Genomic DNA, 20,984 nt, shown 5'->3' with positions numbered 1-20,984 from the left:
GTTTATCAACTCGCCCACCCGGTGTGAGGTTCGGTCAGTGATACGGTTTTTGTCGGCAAGGAACCTGTCTGCTGCAGACATTCACAGACAGATTTGTGAAGTGTACAGTGCTAATGCTATGAGTGAAGGCAAAGTGCGTAAGTGGGTATGAGACATCAAAGATGGCCGTGACAACGTCCATGACGAGGCCCGCTCCGGTCGCCCATCTCTGATCACATATGATGTGGTGGCTTCAGTTGAAGCGAAGATTCGTGAGGACAGACGCTTCACAATAATAGCTCTCTCAGACGCCTTTCCTGACGGCCATGAACTCTTGGCTATCAGAGCAAGCGGCAAGTTTCTATGAAGAGGGTATTCAAAACTTAGTTGTAAGGTATGATAAGTGTTTAAGCAAACTTGGCGGCTGTGTTGAAAAATAGAGTAAAGTATGTAAAATTTGCAAATAAACATGCTGTTTGAAAATCGTCTTTTGTTGTGTAATAATCAAACGGCCCTTACTTAAAAAATATTCCTGGTACCATGGGTGTTTAAAATTCATGATTTTGTGGTCATCTCAAACGAATGAATGGAAACAGGTTGACCAAGCAGATGATTCAAAACCTAAAACCACGATGCCTTGGTTTAGAAACACCAAAGAACACCTTCAGGTGCTACAGATGAAACCAGAAGACGCCTTTGACAGAGGTCTTTTCCGAAAGAAGATAGTGACGAACAGGCCAAACTGAGACAAACAGCTGAAAAGACGACACGGTGTTCCTTGGAGAGAGGAACGCAAGCAGGCCCACTCTGAAAGAATGAGGTAATTCTTGGCTCAAGAGAAAGCAATGTTCACTGCCAAATGTAACAAGACCTGATGTGGTCCTCAATGGCCCTAGTGAATAAATAATCATAATAAAAATAATAATAAATTCAAAATATGGTGATTTGCTGTATATTTCTGTTGCTTGTCATTATTGTTTTAAATATTCAACAGATTCAATTCATTTAAATGTTTAAAGTAACCTTATTTTACCTGCTGTACATTTCTGGCAATTTTAATATTTCGTCCTCATAGTTATGAGTTTTGCCAACAATAGCTGAATGTACTGAATAAAAGGATTGAACAATGGGGATTGAGGATTAACATGGAGAAGATCAACACAGTGGTGATGAGTAGCAGAAGTAAAGAAGGAAAAGGAGCTATCAGACTTGGAGACAAGGAACTGGAAATAGTAGAACACTTCAAATACTTGGGAAGTGAACTGACAGAAAATGGAAGACTGAATATGAAAATTAGTAAGATACAACTGGAGAGTGCCTTTTACCATCAGGTAAGGAGAAGGCCAAATGGTTATCGGGTGAAGCACTACAAATAGCAGAAGAAAGAAGGAATGCAAAAATCAAAGGGGAAAGATGTCTAAATTAAATGCAGAGTTTCAGAAACTAGCTAGAAGAGATAAGAATGCCTTTTTGAATGAACAGTGCAAGGAAGTTGAGGAAAATAACAGACTGGGTAAGACACGAGATCTTTACGTAAGAATTGGAGACATCAGAGGGAAATTCCAGGCAAAGATTGGAATGATAAAAGATAAAAATGGAAAAGATCTTACTGAAGGAGAGGAGATTAAAGAAAGGTGGAGGGAATAAGTAGGCAATTTGTATAGGAAAGATCGGAATACTCCTGATGATGAAGTTACTCTGTTGTCAGAGCCAGAACCAGATATCCTAGAAAGTGAGGTCAAGTGGGCCCTAGAAAGTATTGCAAACAATAAGGCAAGTGGTTATGATGGAATCCCAGCAGAACTGTTCAAAATCCTGGGAGAGAATGCTGTGAAAGTGCTACATTCAATATGTCAGCAAATATGGAAAACCCAGTAGTGGCCAAAAGATTGGAAAAACTCAGTGTTCATCCCAATTCCAAAGAAGGGCAGCACTAAAGAATGTTCCAACTACCGAACAATCGCACTTATATCGCATGCTAGTAAGGTTATGCTCAAGATCCTGCAAAATAGGCTTCGGCAGTATGTAGATCGAGAACTACCTGAAGAACAAGCTGGTTTCCGCAAAGGCAGACGAACCGGAGATCAAATTGCTAATATTCGCTGGATTATGGAGAAAGCAAGAGAATTCCAGAAAGACCTATACTTATGCTTTATTGACTATGCTCAAGCCTTTGACTGTGTCAACCACAATAAATTGTGGCAAGTACTCAAGACTATGGGAGTACCAGATCATCTTATTTGCCTTATGAGAAATCTCTACTCTGATCAGGAATCTACGGTGAGAACCCTATATGGAACAACTGAATGGGTCAAGATTGAGAAAGGTATACGTCAAGGCTGCATATTGTCACCTTATTTATTCAACTTATATGCAGAGTATGTTATGAGGAATGCCAAATTAGATGAAACAGAAACTGGAGCTAAAATTGGTGGGATACATATAAATAACCTTAGATATGCTGATGACACCACCCTGTTGGCAGAAAGTGAAGAACAACTTAAGTATCTACTAATGAAGGTGAAAGAAGAAAGTGCAAAAGCTGAATATCAAGAAAACAAAGAGCATGGCAACTAAACCTATCACCTCCTGGCATATAAATGGTGAAACAATGGAGGTCGTTCCTAGTTTCATCTACTTGGGCTCCAAAATAACTGCTGACGGCGATTGCAGCCATGAAATTAAGAGACGCTTACTCCTTGGGAGGAAGGCAATGGTCAACCTTGATAACATGTTCAAGAGTAGAGACGTAACTTTAAGAACGAAGATTCGTATAGTGAAGGCTATGGTCTTCCCAATAGCAATCTACGGAAGCGAAACCTGGACAGTAAGAAAGGCTGAGCGCCGAAGAATAGACGCATTTGAACTATGGTGTTGGAGAAAACTCCTTAGAGTTCCATGGACTGCGAAGAGATCTAATAAGTCCATATTACAGGAAATCAACCTAGGCTGTTCACTGGAAGGTCAAATACTCAGGCAAAAACTAAAGTACTTCAGTCATATTATGAGAAAACATGATTCACTGGAAAAGACCTTAATGCTGGGGAAGACTGATGGTAACAGGAGAAGAGGGCGACAACGGATGAGGTGGATTGATGACATCAAGGAAGCCACGGCTCTCAATTTAGAAAGATTTCGGAAAATAGTATACGACAGGAAAAAATGACGCACTTTGGTCTATGGGGTCACGGAGAGTCGAAAGCGGCTAAATGGCTAACAACAACAAAAACAAGGAGAGTAATATGGAATCAATATGTACCTGTGAAGAGCAAAGTAATGTTCAAGAGATGTTACTTACGTATAATAACATATGCAGCAGAAACCTGGAAATGACTCGGAGAGGTGAGAGTAGAGTACAGGCATGTAAATGAAATTCCTGAGGAGTATGGTACAGAAGACAAGGAGGGATAAAGTGAGAAATGAAGACACAAAAAGAGCTAAATGTGCAAAAACTAAATGAGAAACTGGAACAGAACAGATTAAGGTAGTTTGGATATGTCAAGTAAATGAAAGAAGAAAGACTGCCAAGACAAGCATTGGAAAGACAGATGATAGGGAAGAGAGGTCGAGGAAGACCAGGATTACAATGGATGGACAATGTGAAGAACAGTATAGGACAATGAAACCTGGATGGGAACCCAGTGTTGGATGGGGATTGGTGAAGAGACAGGGTGAAGTGTAGAGAAACTATATTTGCCCTCACCCGTTGTCAGCTGGAAAAGGGGAAATGATGGGAAATGAGTTCATACGGAGACAAGAAAGTTACAGGTCATTATCCTCATGTTTGTTCCGTGAAATCACCAAGTATTTGATTTGTATTGAATAGGTGGATAAGAAATACTTCTTATTATAATTGCTGTGACAAGAAAGTTGTCAAAATGCAGACACAGTACTTTTCCTTTTCACTAATTCTATCGTTTTTCATCAGAGACTGGCTGCAGAATATTTCCACCATCTGACTCTGTAATAAGTGGTGGTGGTGGTGGTGGTGGTGGTGGTGGTGGTGGTGGTGAGTTCCCTCATTGTGAGAGAGTTACTCAAATTCTTCTTTTCACACTTCTACTTCAGTGTTTGTTTTGGTGGATTTTGTTGTCAAAACCCAGGATTGATTCATCACATTGTCACATATAGGGCCTATATATTTTATCACAAGAACATCAGCACACATACTGTGTGTGACAACAGGATCCTGAATTTTACAAAAACCGGTAGTAGGCGTAGGGCCGATTTTATAACCATCATTGACTGGAGATCAGTTTTAATCTAAGTTCAGAAAATGACCTGAGATCAGATCGGTGCCGTGTTGTGTAACGCTGATCTAAGATCAATTAATCGAAGTTCAATTTAGATCCCACGTTGTGAGTGCTTGGCAACAGCGAGTCGCGTTGAGCAGAGTGATTCTGTTTTCCTTTGTATTCTGTCTTCCAAGCAAAAGAAAGAAAAAACTGACTGAAATGAAGCAGAAAAAGGACCATTCTCCTAATTTTTCCAAGGAGGACAAGGATGCCCTAGTTGAAATCGTACCGGGCGAGTTGGCCATGTGGTTAAGGGCACGCAGCTGTGAGCCGGGAGATAGTGGGTTTGAGCCCCACTTTCGGCAGCCCAGAAGATGGTTTCCCATGTTTTCTAATTTTCACACCAAGCAAATGCTGGGGCTGTACTTAATTAAGGCCAACGTAAAGCCAATTCAAAAAAGTTGAAATAGTCTTGGGAAATATAAAGACATTATTAGAGTCTAAAATGATGAATGCAATAACATCAATGCAAAAGCAACACATCGATTTGTTCGGAAGGTATTTTGATAAACTCGTGTTTCAATGCAGCAGTAAGGTTAGATATACGATGAATGGCTCTGCAGACTGTTGCTGCGTCTGCATGTAGTAAATCACCAACGACTAATTGAAAACTTCCCGTGGCAAATAATCTCAAAGTTAGTAACAACATATGCATTGAAAACAATGGTTTGTTTCTCTTTTGGTAGGTTTAACTAGAATATCACACAACCTGAGTTCTAGCTGTTGTACGGTATCTTTTCCCAGGCGATACCTCAGTTTAAACTTCTTATAATGATGATGATGATGATCAATCAATTCCCCCATTGGATTTCCTCTTTCACAGAATGCACAGGGAGTCCGACGAAATTCATCATATTCATCATCAGAAGATATATCCAAGAAATCAGAGTAATCCGACATCTCTAAAATACTAACGAGATAAGATAATAATGTAAGTAATTTATCGAGGTTATGGTATAGAATTATTACATTACACTGCAGTAAGAAGCGTAATATTGCCTATATACAGATAACTGTAGCTAGCAATGTATGAGGTTAGACTTCAATGTATTTCAGTGTATTTATCGTAATAACACAGGTAATATTTTGTTAACAGTCAGTTGTTCTAGTATCTCAAATAGAAAACAACTCTTTCATCAGAGATCAAAGAGTTTGATCAGAGAAATTTCTCCAGTTAAAATTGATTTTAGTTCAGTGTGAAGTGATCTCAGATTAACATTTATGCAATACAAATGTCAGAGTTTTGCATGAATCGAGATCAATTTCGTCTCTGATCTAAGATCAAACAGTTTATACAATCAGCCCATTATGTTACAACTTGGAAAAAAATAAACTATTTTGCACAAATAAAAAAATCTTTTTGGACTTTATGGAACGCAACACATTCATAGGGAATTATCACACAAAGTGGCCTCGATTAACAATCGTGAAACGTAAAGGTAGTGGTGTAGAATGCTTAATGAGTCTTTGATAAGCCTAAGTCTATTATGATGTTGTTGAGTATATTTCTGGAGATACCTAACCCTTTCAAGATATTCCGGGTGTATTTTATAGTACCACCCCTCCTATCAAAAAGCTATCCTTTAACTGACCAATGCTCACGTTGGATGTTGTAATATTATAATCATTATAAAATATCAAAGCCATCTCAATAACAGTGATGATGGTAGTATTGATGCAAGTGTAATGACTAGTATAACTAACTTGGAAACAATATTCTTTAAGCCATGGGTAAATAATGCAAGTATCGAGCTTGAATTACCATTACTACTACTACTACTACTACTACTATTATTATTATTATTATTATTATTATTATTATTATGAGTTTATTTAATGTAAGAACGCATAATTAATAGTATATAATTTATTATTTACCTGTACATACGATGTATAATCCAATGCAGTATTGTGCAACACGCTGTAATAGTCTAGAATAACAGTGTGCGACTGGAATTTTGTAGAAAATTCCTTACATTGTAAATGGTCTATTGGAGACTCTAAAAATTACAAGAAAACATATTGTATCATATTCTTCTAGAAGCCTGGGCCAGGCAACTTATAGAAAGAGGCAGTCTTGGGAGTAGAGTTGAGTTGTTTCATGTTGTGATTCTGTTGATATGCTACTGTAGCAGTCAGATGTTAGGATGACAGTCTTCTTCTTCTACTTCTTTGTAGTTTATTAGTGCTCGTGTGTAGAATTTGTGTAAATAATTTGTAAATAAAACAGTGTACACAATTGACAGCATTTCGTGTGTGCGTCTTTGTGGCTGCATCAGTACTTATTATTATAATTAATCATATACAGTCGTATAAATTTAGTTTGCTGATACGACTGTATGTGATTAATTATAATATGTTGTAATATTCACTTAAAGTAAAATGTTAAAGGTCCACCTTTTCAATACTGAAATATATTCACAAAATTATAAATTACACAGTACTAGTTTCGACCCATCTAGGGGTCATCATCAGCCAACAAATCAATTGAGCAAAATACAACTTATCAAATAGCAACTGGTTATACTTTCAATATTCACTTAAATACGGGGGGCATGGTTCATAAATATATTGCTTTACTCTGTCAATGTCCATGAACCAATGTCCACGTGCTGCGTCCCAGGTAGCGGATAGGGAGGTCCTAACTAGCTTGCCAGTGGACTTGAGGTAAATAAAATACCTCTCGCAGACCAAACATACACCCCCTGTGGGTGGGGTACGCAGACGAAGAATACACCCACGGTATTCTCTGCCTGTCGTAAGAAGTGACTAAAAGGGGCGACCAAGGCATGATTGTATTAGAACCATGAAACTACTTGTGATTAGTACCACCACGCAGGCAACACCATGGGTCGCTTTTACTTGCGCGTAGTACCACTATGTTAGGTACGAAATAGGTTTGTGATTATTAGCAACAGAGTGCGTTGCCAGTTTCTACAGTACCTGTGATTAGTACCACTTTAAGGAGTGACACCATGGGTGAGCGACACCATGGTTCTGGCTTGCCTATGATTAGTACCCACTCTATGAGGAACACCACAGGCTAGTGCGGGTCCCTGTGGTTAGTACACCTATGTGATGAACACCATAGGTCTGCATTGCCTGTAAATGGCGCCGCAATGTGTGGAACACCATAGGTCTGTATTCCATGTGCGTATTTCATTACCTGTGAGTAGTATCATACTGTGTGTACGCTACTTTTGATTAGTACCGCAACATGACAGATACCATGGTTCTACTTTCCTAGCGATAATTACCCATATGAGGGGCCGATGACTTGGATTTTGGACCCCTTTAGACTAAAAGCATCATCTATTCAGTATTATGCTTGGTCAGTAATACTGTTGTTTCATGTCAGTTTCTGTGAATGCGAGACATTGCGGGTCGGATCCATTGATTGTTTTAAATTCATATCCATCCATTCATTCTTCATCCTCACGTTTTGAATTCTGGTCACTGGAGGATTTTGGACTTTTAATGTGTCATTCCATTTCGTACCATTAGGGGCCGATGACCTAGATGTTAGGCCCCTTTAAACAGCAAGCATAATCAACATCTGTCAACCTCAATCATCTGCTCAATGTCTCTTTCAAAACGAATGGTGGGATCCAACATTTAAACAGTGTGCTTTTTTGGATGAATGGCAATGATGTTGGCTCTTCTATTCGAGCCCATAGAAGAAACACACTGAACTTCTTCATAAACTTGCCACTTCATTTCTCTTGATCTAACCCTGTGATAGCCATTATTCCTTTGCAGTGCTCCATTGGGAGCGCGTGTCCTAAAGTTTCAGTTTCAGCACAGTCAGCTGATTGTACTTCTGCACCTTCCAGGGACTGCTCGAACTGCCGAGATGTTGGATGACATTTTAAGGGCGTTTGTCCACTCTGAAGATGATAATCCACTGCGATTTTTCACTTTTCATACAGCTGATTTTATCTTTACATCTGTTATGTTATTTAAAGGGAACTAACTTATCTGGTTGGTCACCTAGTGACACCATGTATTTAACTGAGGTCCACACTGTCATATTTTCTCTCATGTCCCACATTTCCAGTCAAACAGTACCTCACCCATTCCAATCAGATTTTTAGTTTCGGAGCTAATAAGAGCACATGATTTATATTGTCCTGTCAGAATAGTTCCATTTCAGTGGCATTTCACTGAAAGGTTATTTGGTACTCAAATACTTGTTTCAAGCTATGCTCAAGCTTAACGAAACCCGTGCATTTCAGATGATAGGTGAAGTTATGCATGCCTAAACAGACTTTAAATCAGGAGATGAGTCACACTATTCAACATAGGCTCTTGTATATACCCTCGTAGTTGGATTAATCCTGGAAGTACCCTCTTAACGAAGTTCTCTGAATAGATTAGGAATGTGGCTATCTTATCTTTCTATTTATTATCTGGCTTCCTTTCAGTCCACCATAGCCTACAACAGAGTGAAGTGTGGTGACTATTATCAGATTCAGTGAGGTTGTATTCGTACAAAATTGTGGCTTTGAGGTATTCAATAATCTACCATATAGCCCAGGTCTTGCACCATATGAGTTCCACCTTTTCCTAACACTGAAGACATTCCTGGGAGATCAATACTTTGGTTCACATGAAGAAGTGAAACCAGATTTATTTTAAAGTATCTATCCATCTATTAAATACTTTTATCATTTCTTTAGCATATTCTTTAGCTTCTTTCAGCCATCATCAGCCGCTAAATCTTCACAATTGAGTAAGATATAATACAGAAATAAAGAATTCATGCATAACTTATGTTGTACTTGTTAAAAATATTTTGTTCCACTTAAAATTAACATCTTAAACGACTAAAATACATGAATGAGCAGACACTGAATACATTTAAAAGGATTGTTGTACAAACTGTTATTGCCAAATAAATAACTATTAAAATTATTGTTGAAGTCCATTGACTTAACAAACTGTTAAAATCTTCATGGAGAGGTTGAAATTTACAGTGCTCTGCTATTACGATGGCCATCCAGAAGTAGTAGTACCCATTAGCGCTGCATGAAGCGCTGATGACTTGGGTAGCCGCTGGGCAAGGTCAGACCGCGTCAGTGGTTCGTCTGCCTGCTCTGTGCGAGGTTGCATGATACTAGCATTGCCTGTGTTGTGTCTGTGATCGTTTAAAATGTTTAAACAAATTGAGAACCCCGCCAGTTGTGAAGTGAGGGCCGTGATTAAATTTCTTAATGCACAAAATGTTTGACCTTGTGATATTCATCGCCAATTAACGGAGGTGTATGGAGACAATGTGATGGACGAGTCGTCTGTTTGGCGCTGGTGTCGCAACTTCAACTTGGGGAGGAGGAATACACATGACGACGAGTGTTCAGGGAGACATCTGCCATTACAGACCAACTGCTGAGTGCAGTAGACGAATGAGTGAGGAACGATTGGCGCGTCACAATTGATGAATGCTGTGAACATTTTCCTAATGTGTCTCGAACAATTGTTCATGAAATTTGTCAAAGACCATCTGCATTATTCAAAAATCTGTGCAAGGTGGGTCCCTCGCATGCTTACAGAGGAGCACAAAACCAAGCGTATGGCTGCAGCACTGACGTTTCTGGGACGTTATTCCGATGAAGGAGACTCTTTCCTGGCTCGCATCATTACTGGGGACGAAACATGCGTTTGGTATGCATCACCTGAGAGTAAACGACAGTCAATGGAGTGGCATCATGCTCATTCACCAACCAAACCAAAAAAATTCAAGACAGTTCTGTCCACCAGGAAACTCATGGCAACCATTTTCTGGGATTGCCGAGGTGTACTGCTCATTGATTTTATGGCCCGTGGAGACACAATTAATGCTAATGCGTATTGTGAAACATTAAAGAAATTACGCCGGGCAATACAAAATCGACGGCGAGGTCTATTGTCTACAGGCGTCGTTCTCCTTCATGACAATGCTAGGCCTCATGCAGCTGCAATAACACAACAACTTTTGCAGCAATTCAAGTGGGAAACCTTCGACCATCCCCCGTATAGCCCGGACTTGGCCCCTTCGGATTTTCATCTCTTTACGAAGCTTAAAGAGCTTTCTGGCGGGAAAAAGATTTGACAGCAATGAAGATCTTAAACGAGCCGTGACTACGTATCTTAGTATGCTGGCGGCCGAGGACTATGACGCTGGAATACAAAAACTCGTCCCACGTTATGACAGATGCCTAAATTTGCTTGGAGATTATGTGGAGAAGTAGTGTAAAGTATGCTCTTTCCAATAAAAATGTGTATATTTGTTAATATTTACTCCTGTGTCTTTATTGCGCAAACGGGTACCACTTTCCGGATGGCCTTCGTATTATGTTGTTGGCTGTTAGTTGAGATCAACTATAAATATATATGTACTCTCTTTTGCGGTGGACAACGTGACTTGGAATGCGGAACTTGAATGTTGATGTATATGTGCAGTGGATGTGGAAAAATCTCGTGGATTGGTGAAGTGGGACTTGTTACTAGGTCCAGCAGATTATTGAGGCTTGGCATAAGGAAGCTCTTTAGAAGTTGACTGACAATGGAGAAGGCACCCAGCATGATCTACAAATTGAAACTGTGAGAATCTCCTCAAATTCATTTAGCGTATGGCTTTTAGTGCTGGGAATGCCCGAGGACATGTTCAGCTTGCCTGGTGTAGGTCTGTTTATTTGACCCCCTTAGGCGTCCTGTACGTCTGGGTGTGAGGAGATGATGTTTATAATGAGGTAGGAGGAGGATGAAACCCAATGTTGACATATAGCCTGCTCCTGCCAGATAACACCAAATGCTTAATGTCTCCATCCGATTAGTGAATCACAATAGACAGAATCATATGCCCTTTCTCCGCATGAACACCATGGAGAAATTTAGAAGTGAATCTAGGTGTTTGGCCCGCAATCTAGTGATTAGATTTTGTATACCAACATCTCTCCTACTTTGTTGGCCAACATTCTGAGGGTGATTATGCCACTCAAACTGGTTAACGACAGTGTCAGACCACAGAGATTTTATGCCATAACAATCGTAGCCACCAGACTGGCTATCTCCTGCTCTCTTATATAAAGAATAGATCTGGCAAATGCCAATCAGTTTGAGTTGGTCACAAGTGAATGTCAGCAGTTACGAGATGGTTGTAAGTCCGTTAAGAGTCATTCAATGAGGAGCGAGTATGTCAGATGGCTATGCTGAGTTTCTATTTAATAGAGTGCATTTTATTCCTTTTTTAACAATGTGGTTTCTTTACAGGTGTGTTATAGTGTAATATTTAGTGTACCGAGCTCGATAGCTGCAGTAGTTTAAGTGCGGCCAGTATTCAGGAGATAGTAGGTTCGAACCCCACTGTCGGCAGCCCTGAAAATGGTTTTCCGTGGTTTCCCATTTTCACACCAGGCAAATGCTGGGGCTGTACCTTAATTAAGGCCACAGCCGCTTCCTTCCCACTCCTAGCCCTTCCCTGTCCAATCGTTGCCATAAGACCTATCTGTGTCGGTGCGACGTAAAGCAATTAGCAAAAAAATATTTAGTGTGTTCGACAGACTGAAAAGTTTTTAAGTTACATGTGCGGAGTTCAGCACTGCTTGTGAGTTGCGAAGTGAACTGTTCTAGAACTGTTCTGTTGTGTGTTCAATTACATTGACCTGTACAAACTGTGTGGAATGGAAAACTCAAACGCGAATGAACTTGTAAATAGAAGTTTGACAAATTTAGTCAATAGATCAACATGCTGCCTCTCTGAGTAGTGATTTTAGGTTTCAAGACACTGATAACCAAATACCCATAAGGATTCAAGTCTGTCAAGGAATTTACACCTGAAGAGTTCATAAATTGAATTAAACAACAGGGAGTTGACTGTAATCTCAATTCTAGCCTTACTGTCTTGGTTCTAATTTTTGAAAATCACAAGTCCTATGATGAAAACTTATCACAGGGTTAGAAAGAGCTCAAAGTGATATGTGTTTCTAGGAGCAAATTTTTCAATGCAGTTTCATTGTATACCTTTTTCTTTACTGCTTCATTTTCTTTATTGGGGTATTTTATTAATTTCTGTCCACATTAGGAGTCGGAAGTTAATCGAGCTTTGGCTGTGAGTCTGCTAGGGGAATGCACCCGTGTGGGCTGTACCCGTCCACGAGCACGTAATCCACGCACGTCAGCAATCCATGACTTCTGTAGTTTGCGTTGCAGTCGCTCTGCTAGATTGGGCACTGAAGATGATGGTAAGTGCCTGTCTCCTACTAAGTTAAGAAAAGAATGATAATACAGTGTACTCCCGATTATTCATGGGCATATTATCTGGTTTGCAGGTTATTTATGCAAGCTTAAAAAGAAAAGTTGGTTAACCAGGCCAGGCTTCGGCAGTTTGAGTTGTTAAGAATTGTAATCTTTACGACAGCAATAAACCATATGTTGCATGATGATTGAGTAGGCTACCATATCCATAGTTGTTTATCTAGCTGTTGAACTTGTTCAATGTCTTTTTCATGTCTTGTTTGTCATACATTCCAATTTCAAACCATTCTGTCATCTAATCTCTTAACTTTATGGTTGCTTTCTGCCTCATGTACAACTCCTTAATTAGTCTTGTCATACCAGTTCACCTTCTCTATGTACCTTTCACCTATTGTTGTGGTTAGTCCAGTAGTGTCTCTTGTACATCTTCCTGTTTAACCACATTCCTCTTATACATCCTCTTCCATTATATGTACCAGTATATGATTCATTAACCTCACAGGATTTTGGCAGCATGAGTGATGACACTTATCCTGTATTCTGTGCATTTACTGGTACAGGATATCTTGGGTATTGGAACCATCACGGCCTTGACAAAGTCCATTGGGCATGTACCACTTGCATATCCTCCAGAGTCCCAATTCTCTTTTTGTGTTCAGTGTGTTATAACTTCAAAACATTAACAAATTTTGCTAGATTTCGCTGTTTACATTAAGAAATATGGGTAAGTGGTTGCACCTATTCAATACGACAAAGTTGTGAAGTTATTAATACGATTCAATAAGGATCAAAAATGAAATTTTTGACATTAAATAGATTTTGCTATGTTACTGTGACGTGCAGTATATATGTTACATCAGGACTTGGAGATGATTATTCCACCATTATTTTATTTTTTCTTGTATTATTGGAAATACAATGAATAAACTTTTAATGTCCACCTATTCAATACAATAATATTGTTGTTTATAGATGTAATTACAACATTCTAATTATAAACGGTACTAGTTTCGACGCATTTTGCGTCATCTTCAGCTGTACAAATAATTCGGAAAATAGGTAAATTATATAAAACTCATGATAGATATTAAATTGTGCATGATATAAAACCCTATGAAATCTACATTAAAAGTATGACACATAAAGAAACCTTATTGAACAAGTTAAAGACTTGCGAGTCCAACATATACTGAATGTTGAATAACAGTTCTCAAGTTGATTCATGTTCCTTTGGACATACAGTAGTAAGCTCAATAAGTTTGGTGAGCGATTTACAATTATAAAATATTTTGTGTTATAAAACATTTTTAGACCTTGATTCAGCTACGGTTCATAAACTACATAGTCATCTTAAAATCAAAATCAAATCAAAATCTCTTTATTTGCAAATGAGGTGTCTACCTCGGTGGCAAATGGTACACTAAAATACATTATTGTCAAGCACTAAATATTAAATTAACAAGAGAAGAAAATTTTCCTATAATACAATATTATACAATTTACGCTAACAATGTTTTCTATTAAACACACAGCTCATCCTTAATAAATTTATATTGTTTACAAATTTCTATTTATAATATCTCCTGTACTACTTACAAATATAGTCAACTGATATACAGTATGCACAGCTACCGTAGCGGTCCCAGGGCCCTCGAAGTCCCCACTGTACTTCACCCCTACAGGCAGTCCCCTACTTTGGCTGTCCGAACTCCTTAGACCAGGGGATGGAATTAATTTATTCACACACATTTTTTTATTTACAACAACCTGCACTGGTCGAATGCCCTCTATCACTTCATTTATTTTCTCTGTTGCTGTTTATTCTCTTCTTGAATATCTGTACAGATTTTGGAAAAGGATCAAACACTACCCCTGGTAAACTGTTCCACTCCTTCACACCCTTCCCAATGAATGAAAATTTACCCCAATCGCTTCTGCTAAAATTCCTTCTAATTTTATATTTGTGGTCAGTCCTGCCGGTATAATTATTTTCCAACTGAAGCCTCTCACGGATATCTCCCCATGCTTCTTCTCTTGTATAGGCTCTATATAATCCTATAAGTCTAGTTTTCTCCCTTCTCTTACTTAAAGTTTCCCACCCAAGTTCCTTTAATATTTCTAATACACTACTCTTTCTCCTGAAATCACCTGTTACAAATCTTGCTGCTTTCCTCTGCACACTATCTATTTCTTTTATTAGGTATTCTTGGTGAGGATCCCAAACACTGTTTGCATATTCCAATAATGGACGAACCATACTCAAGTAACTTTTTTCTTTTAATTCTTTGTTGCATCCTTTAAGTAGCCTCATTATGACATGTAACGATCTGTATGCTTTCCCAAGAATGTCATCAATATGACCCTTCCAGTGCAAATTACTTTCAAATCTCACACTTAAGTATTTGCACTTGCCATCTTTTGGGATAACTACCTCATCCAAAGTATATTCAAATTCAGTTTTAAAGCTCCTGTTTGTAAAAGTTGTAACAGTTGATTTGCCTCCATTAACCTTCATATTATTTTCTTCAACCCATTGTTGGATACTTTCAGGGTCCCTTTGTAATTCTGAACAATCCTCAACGTTGTTTATTTCCCTATAAACAATTATGTCATCTGCATACAATCTTATTTTTGATGTTATATTGTTCCCTAAATCATTTGTGTATATTAAGAAAAGTAACGGACCGATTATACTAATCTGTGCAATTCCCTTCCAAACTTTCTCTTCCTGAGATACATTATTTCCTACTTTGACTTTCTGAACCCTCAAATTTAGAAATGTTTTTATCCAACGTATAACCCTTACATCCAATCCTATTCCCTCCAATTTCTTTAATAATATTCCATGTTCCACTCTATCAAAGGCTTTGGAAAGAGCTATGGCTATGCAATCTAACTGACCTCCTGAATCCAATTGATCTGATATGTCCTGCTGAAATCCCACCAGTTGTGCCTCACAAGAAAATTTCTTTCTAAATCCATACTGGCTCCTCATGAACCAATTCTTATCACATATCCCTCTGATGTACTTCGATATTAAACTCTCCAGAATTTTACAAACTATACTGGTCAGGCTGATTGGTCTGTAGTTCTCTGGTTTCCTTTTATCACCCTTTCCTTTATAAATTGGTATTATTATAGATTCCTTCCATTCCTTTGGTATTACACTATTATTTATGACATAGTCAAAGAGAAATTTTAAATAAGGCACTATGTACCACCCATTGTCCTTAATACCTCCCCAGTAATTTCATCACTTCCTGCTGCTTTTCCTTGCTGAAGCAGTTGGATTTCTCTGAAAATATCTTCATTTGTGAATGAGAAGTTTCTTGTTTCCCTCTGTCTCTCTCCCTCGCTTTCTTCTGTTTCGGTTTCCAACTCTTGACAATCATCTACTGAATCTCTAAATTCCCTACTAAATAGGTTTGCTTTCTCAGTATCTGTTAAATAGTGTTCACCCCCTTCTTCCACCATTGTAGGAATTTGGATTCCTTTTCCTTTTTGATTCCTGATATATGAATACAACTTTTTCCATTTCCCTTTATGGTCATTACACTCTTCAAGTAAGCCATTCATATAATTCTCTTTTGCTTCCTTTTTCACTCTATTCAGTTCCCTCATTAGCTGTTTTCTAGTTTCTCTACTCTCCCTACCCTCTTTGATTTTCCTGTTTACTATTCTACATTTTCTTTTTAATGTTCTTATTTCCCTTGTATAATAAACAGGATCTGACCCTTCTTAACAGGTACACATCTCTTCTCTCCTTCCCAAATGATTCCTTTAAATTTAGCCCAAAGTGTATCCACATTACTCCCTTCACTTATCCAACAACTGAATTGTGATTTAAGATAAGTCCCAAATTCATCAATCTTAGTTTTTCTGTACAATTTCTTGTCTTGTGTAACCCTCTTATTAAGCCTTTTTGGTACGAGTCCTACATCCATTATTACAGCCTTATGGTTTCCTATTCCTTCAATTACCTCAGTTTTATCAACAATTTCCCATGGTTTAACCAAGAATACATCTAGTAAGTTATTGCCCTCCCAAATTAACTTATTTGCCAGTTTCTGTTCGTGGGCTTCACTTGCAGCTCCATTCCATTCAACTTCAGGCAAATTTTGATCTCCCCCAATTATTACCATATCATTATTATTGTTTTTATGAGTATAATCTATTATTTTTTCAAAGATTTCCATGTCTCTTTCCTCTCTTCCAGGCCTGTATGTTCCTATAATTCCCACCTCCTTCATATTGTCACAAACTAATTTTATCGCTAATATTTCATCCCTTTCATTGGTAAACCATTCATGTTAACAATAAGTTTCCTTCACCATAATAAACACCCCCCCCCTTCCCTTTTTATCTCCTCGGTCTCTATGATAGACTGTGTACCCTTCTGGAAGTACCTCTCTATTACCCACCCCTTCTTTCAACCACGATTCCACTCCTATCACCACATCAGTCTCATAAGATTCCATCAATGTACCGAATTTTAGTTGTTTATTTACTACACTTTGACAGTTTACCAAGAGCAATCTCAGACCCCCTTCCTCCCTAAAACTTGACTGTTGCAATTGGGTAACTTGAAATTCCTTACTTTCCTGAGTTTCATTTCCTAGTTGACTGAGCCAGCTTGAAGTACAGCTTTTACTAGTTTTCTACTAGTTTTCCTGGTCAGTATTATAACTCAAGGGAGTTGCCTGTTTTACAGTACATATCTTAAGATTAATAAAATCTAGAACAATATTTGCTATCTTTCGTTTACCTGAATTGTTTAGATGGAGGCCATGTTTTGTATAACAGTATCTCTCAAAACTGCTGCATTCAATAACCTGAGTATTCCGAAAATGTTTACAAATTTTAACAATATCTGTATTGACCTTGTCCACTTCAATGTTCACACACGAGTCTCTACTCAAATCATGCCTGTGGGGCATGTTCACTACAAAGACGTTAGTGTGGGTCAGCTTCCCTAGTGTATATTTAAGTTGTGATCTTACATTCTTGGCGTCGTCGTGAGCTACGTCGTTCGTCCCACCGATGATAAGCACTGCATCGCCGTTCCCGAAGTTCCTAGTTGCTGCTTCTACGTTTTCCAGAACACTGCTGATAGAAGCTCCTGGATATATTTCTCCGGTTACTGCTATATTCTCGTCGTTAATCACTCCCGCAATTCCCCTTCCTTGGCTATCACCAAACACAGCTACCTTCGCTGATTTAGGCCTAACTGGGTCTTGAATCTGAATTCTAGGCCTAAATTATAAACTCGGCGCGGCAGCGGCAGCGGATTGCGATGATTTGGTTTCACGCGCGCGATCACTTTCTTCCAGAATTAAATTATTTAGGGCAGAAAACCTATTTCTGATGTTTATTTCCGGAAATTCAGTTGTAGATTTCTTCTTAGCCGGCCATCCACGAACTACTTGACACCACGTGCTCGAGTTTGTTACTGGTACCGGTATATCTCTCGAAGAATGGTCAGTCCCAAATTCTAGCGATCGCAGTCTTTCTTTTAATTCTTGATTTTCAACTCCCAAGAGTCTCATTGTCCTTGTTTAGAATGTTTATGATTTCTAATGCACTTTTATATTCCTCATCGACTGTTTTCGGTGCTTCATCGTCAACGCCGTCGCCAACAACAGCATTACGAACACACTGCTCACAAATCCAGTCAACATTTTCATTAGTTTTTACGTCTCTAGGGCGATTTCCGCACTTATAATGCCACCATTGATCACATGAATCACACAACATTCCATTTTTCACTAATCTTCGACATTTTCCACACTTTTCATCACATTTTAGGTTAATTTACTCGGAGAATAAAACACAACGTCGTCATTACCGGGCGCCATTTTGGAAAAAAAATAATAAAATAATCGTGAATAATGCTGAATAAAATTTTGGTATGGCGGAATTCTTCGATATCTAAGGCCTATGAGGTGGAAACAGATATTTGACTCCTTAAGATGTAAACAGGAACTATGTTTCTCAGTTCAAATGTGTAACCTGTGAAAGATAAATAAACACCAATAACGATTCGAAGCGGAAAGTTTTTAAGACTCTACTCCATAATGTAATTGTATGCAAGACTCACCCTATATGGCCGTAGACTGATCATAATGCAAATGACCTGCAGTAAACAATGAACAGGTCGAGTCAGGCATGCATATCTGGACGGGACAGGGGAGGGGCGATAGGGGTGGGCAGAAGTAGGGCGTGTGAAGCGGATCTGGTGGGCGTGGACTACGAAATGAATATTGAGAAAACTTGTTGCGCATAATACGTAAAATTAAACTCTTGTTTGGAATTTGAACATTTTTGAGAAATGCTATAAGGAAATCAAAGAGAACTTTCGGTGTCTCGGATATATCATTTAAATTGAGATTTGCATTGAAATATTGAAAGTTTAAAATTTCATTGTTCCGTATTGAAGAATATCACAATTAAAATTGAAATAATTGATAAGGAGATTCCACCTATTCAATACCAAAGAATAAGAAATGTAGTGAATTACATTCTCATTTAATAATAATTAGAAATGGTACCGGTTTCGACCCTAGTCCAGGTCATCATCAGCCGATTATGAAATGGAAAACAGTGCATAGGATCAGTAGAAGAGGCAATATGAAAAGGAAATGAATGGGGGTAGACACTGTAAAACTTAGAAGAAGTAAAATACAAGTCATTCAAAAGAAAAACAGTGCGCAATTCTCTTAGTGGCACAAGGCACACGCAGCGCTAGCCAGAGTCCCACAATGATTACGAATAGCGGAGAACTGTTCAAAGCCAGTTATTTAAACACTGTCAGGCATAAAGTCACATCACAATCGAACACATACGAAGGTCCATATTCGTGTAGGAGTTGAAAACGAGCAGATTCATTGAAGCAACTTGCCAGCTCCCGGTGATCAGCGCGACACATTCAATATCAGGCACTGTGGTTTCAAACGCCAAAGTAAAATTGAGAATAGCTTGACGATCCAGTTGTTTTCCTTGGTTGCGGGAAAGTAAGTATATAGATAAATATAATGCAATTCAATATAATTGAGTAAGTAATTGTGCTCCTATAGAATTCTTAGAACAGTTGACGTGAAAAAACAATTGTGAAGAGAAAAAAATATAGTAAAAAGCGCAATACCGGAAACAAATGAAAACGTATATGCACAGTGCGCAATTTTTAAAACGTAAAATATTCAAGTCTAGATTGAAGTAGTCAAAATCGGCGTAAGGCAGGAGTTGAGTATGGATGAGAAAAATAGAAATGAAGGTGGAAATGATTTTTTTTTTTAGGAGGGATAGAATAAATTAATAGAGGAAGGGAAATAGTGGAAAAAAGAGAAGAGTGAAAGAAATTGAAGATTAAATGGTGTTGAGGAAGGATAAGGTAGGGAGATGGAGGAGGGGTAGTTTAGGGTGGGTTAGGAGGGTGGGTTATTGGAGGTAGAAAATGTGGGTAGGAACTTTGTAAGGCATGGAAAATAGAACTGGGGTTTTGAAATTTAGAATTTTTGGGAAGAAGAATTAGGAAGTCAAAAAGGATATTTGGTTTTTCAGAAATGTCGTTTAAGTTGAAATTTGGGTTGAAGTACTGATCAAGGTGGATAAAGCAATTTTCAGTAGTGTTTAAGAGGGGACCTTTGTTTATGATTTTAAGTATTTTCATGTATTTTTCAATATTGGTGAAACTATGCTTGGAGTCTTGTATGTGTTGTCCTATGGTGGACAATCTGTTGTATTTAATGACGTTGATATGTTCGGAGTATCTGATATTGAAGTTGCGGCTGGTTTGTCCAATGTAGGAGGAATTGCAGTTGTTGCATTTGAATCTGTACACTCCTCTATTCGTAATCATTGTGGGACTTTGCCTAGCGCTGCGTGTGCCTTGCTGCCGCTATGAGAATTGCGCACTGTTTTTCTTTTGAATGACTTGTATTTTACTTCTAAGTTTTACAGTGTCTACCCCCGTTCATTTCCTTTTCATATTGCCTCTTCTACTGATCCTATGCATTGTTTTCCATTTCTTAATCGGCTGATGATGACCTGGACTAGGGTCGAAACCGGTACCATTTCTAATTATTATTAAATGAGAATGTAATTCACTACATTTCTTATTCTTTGGTATTGAATAGGTGGAATCTCCTTATCAATTATTTCAATTTTAATTGAAATATTGGTCTAGATGGATATAACAGAATTCAGTAGCATCCAGCAATGGTCCTTTACTTAAAGTCTCTAGTATCTGAATGTCTTGCTCCAAGCTTGTGAAATTATGTTTCAATCTGTGGACATGTTGGCCTACCGCAGAGAATCTATTATATCTCATGGCATTAACATGTTCAGCATATCTTATCTTGAAGTTGTGCCCAGTTTGCCCAAGATAGGTACTACCACAGTCATTGCACTGAAATCTATATACTCTTGATCTGAGATAAGGATTGGATTTATTTATAGTGGCTGAATTATGTAACACCTCAG

The 20,984-nt window shown here is 38.4% G+C and overlaps 1 protein-coding gene across 3 annotated transcripts in view; it reads left to right on the top strand.

Annotated features, from left to right (window-relative positions):
• The window catches only part of LOC136865936 (uncharacterized), a 360,192-nt gene that overhangs the window by 325,430 nt on the left and 13,778 nt on the right, over positions 1–20,984 (top strand). For all 3 annotated transcript variants that reach the window (XM_067142491.2, XM_067142489.2, XM_067142490.2), the window contains exon 16: positions 12,334–12,493. In XM_067142491.2, coding sequence (XP_066998592.2) covers positions 12,334–12,493 — 160 coding nt within the window. The remainder of the gene's footprint in view (positions 1–12,333; positions 12,494–20,984) is intronic.

The sequence above is a fragment of the Anabrus simplex genome, chromosome 3 (genome assembly GCF_040414725.1).
Source record: "Anabrus simplex isolate iqAnaSimp1 chromosome 3, ASM4041472v1, whole genome shotgun sequence".
Lineage (NCBI taxonomy): Eukaryota > Metazoa > Arthropoda > Insecta > Orthoptera > Tettigoniidae > Anabrus > Anabrus simplex.
Note: the sequence above shows the minus strand (reverse complement) of the source record. Positions and strands in the feature narration are given on the sequence as shown.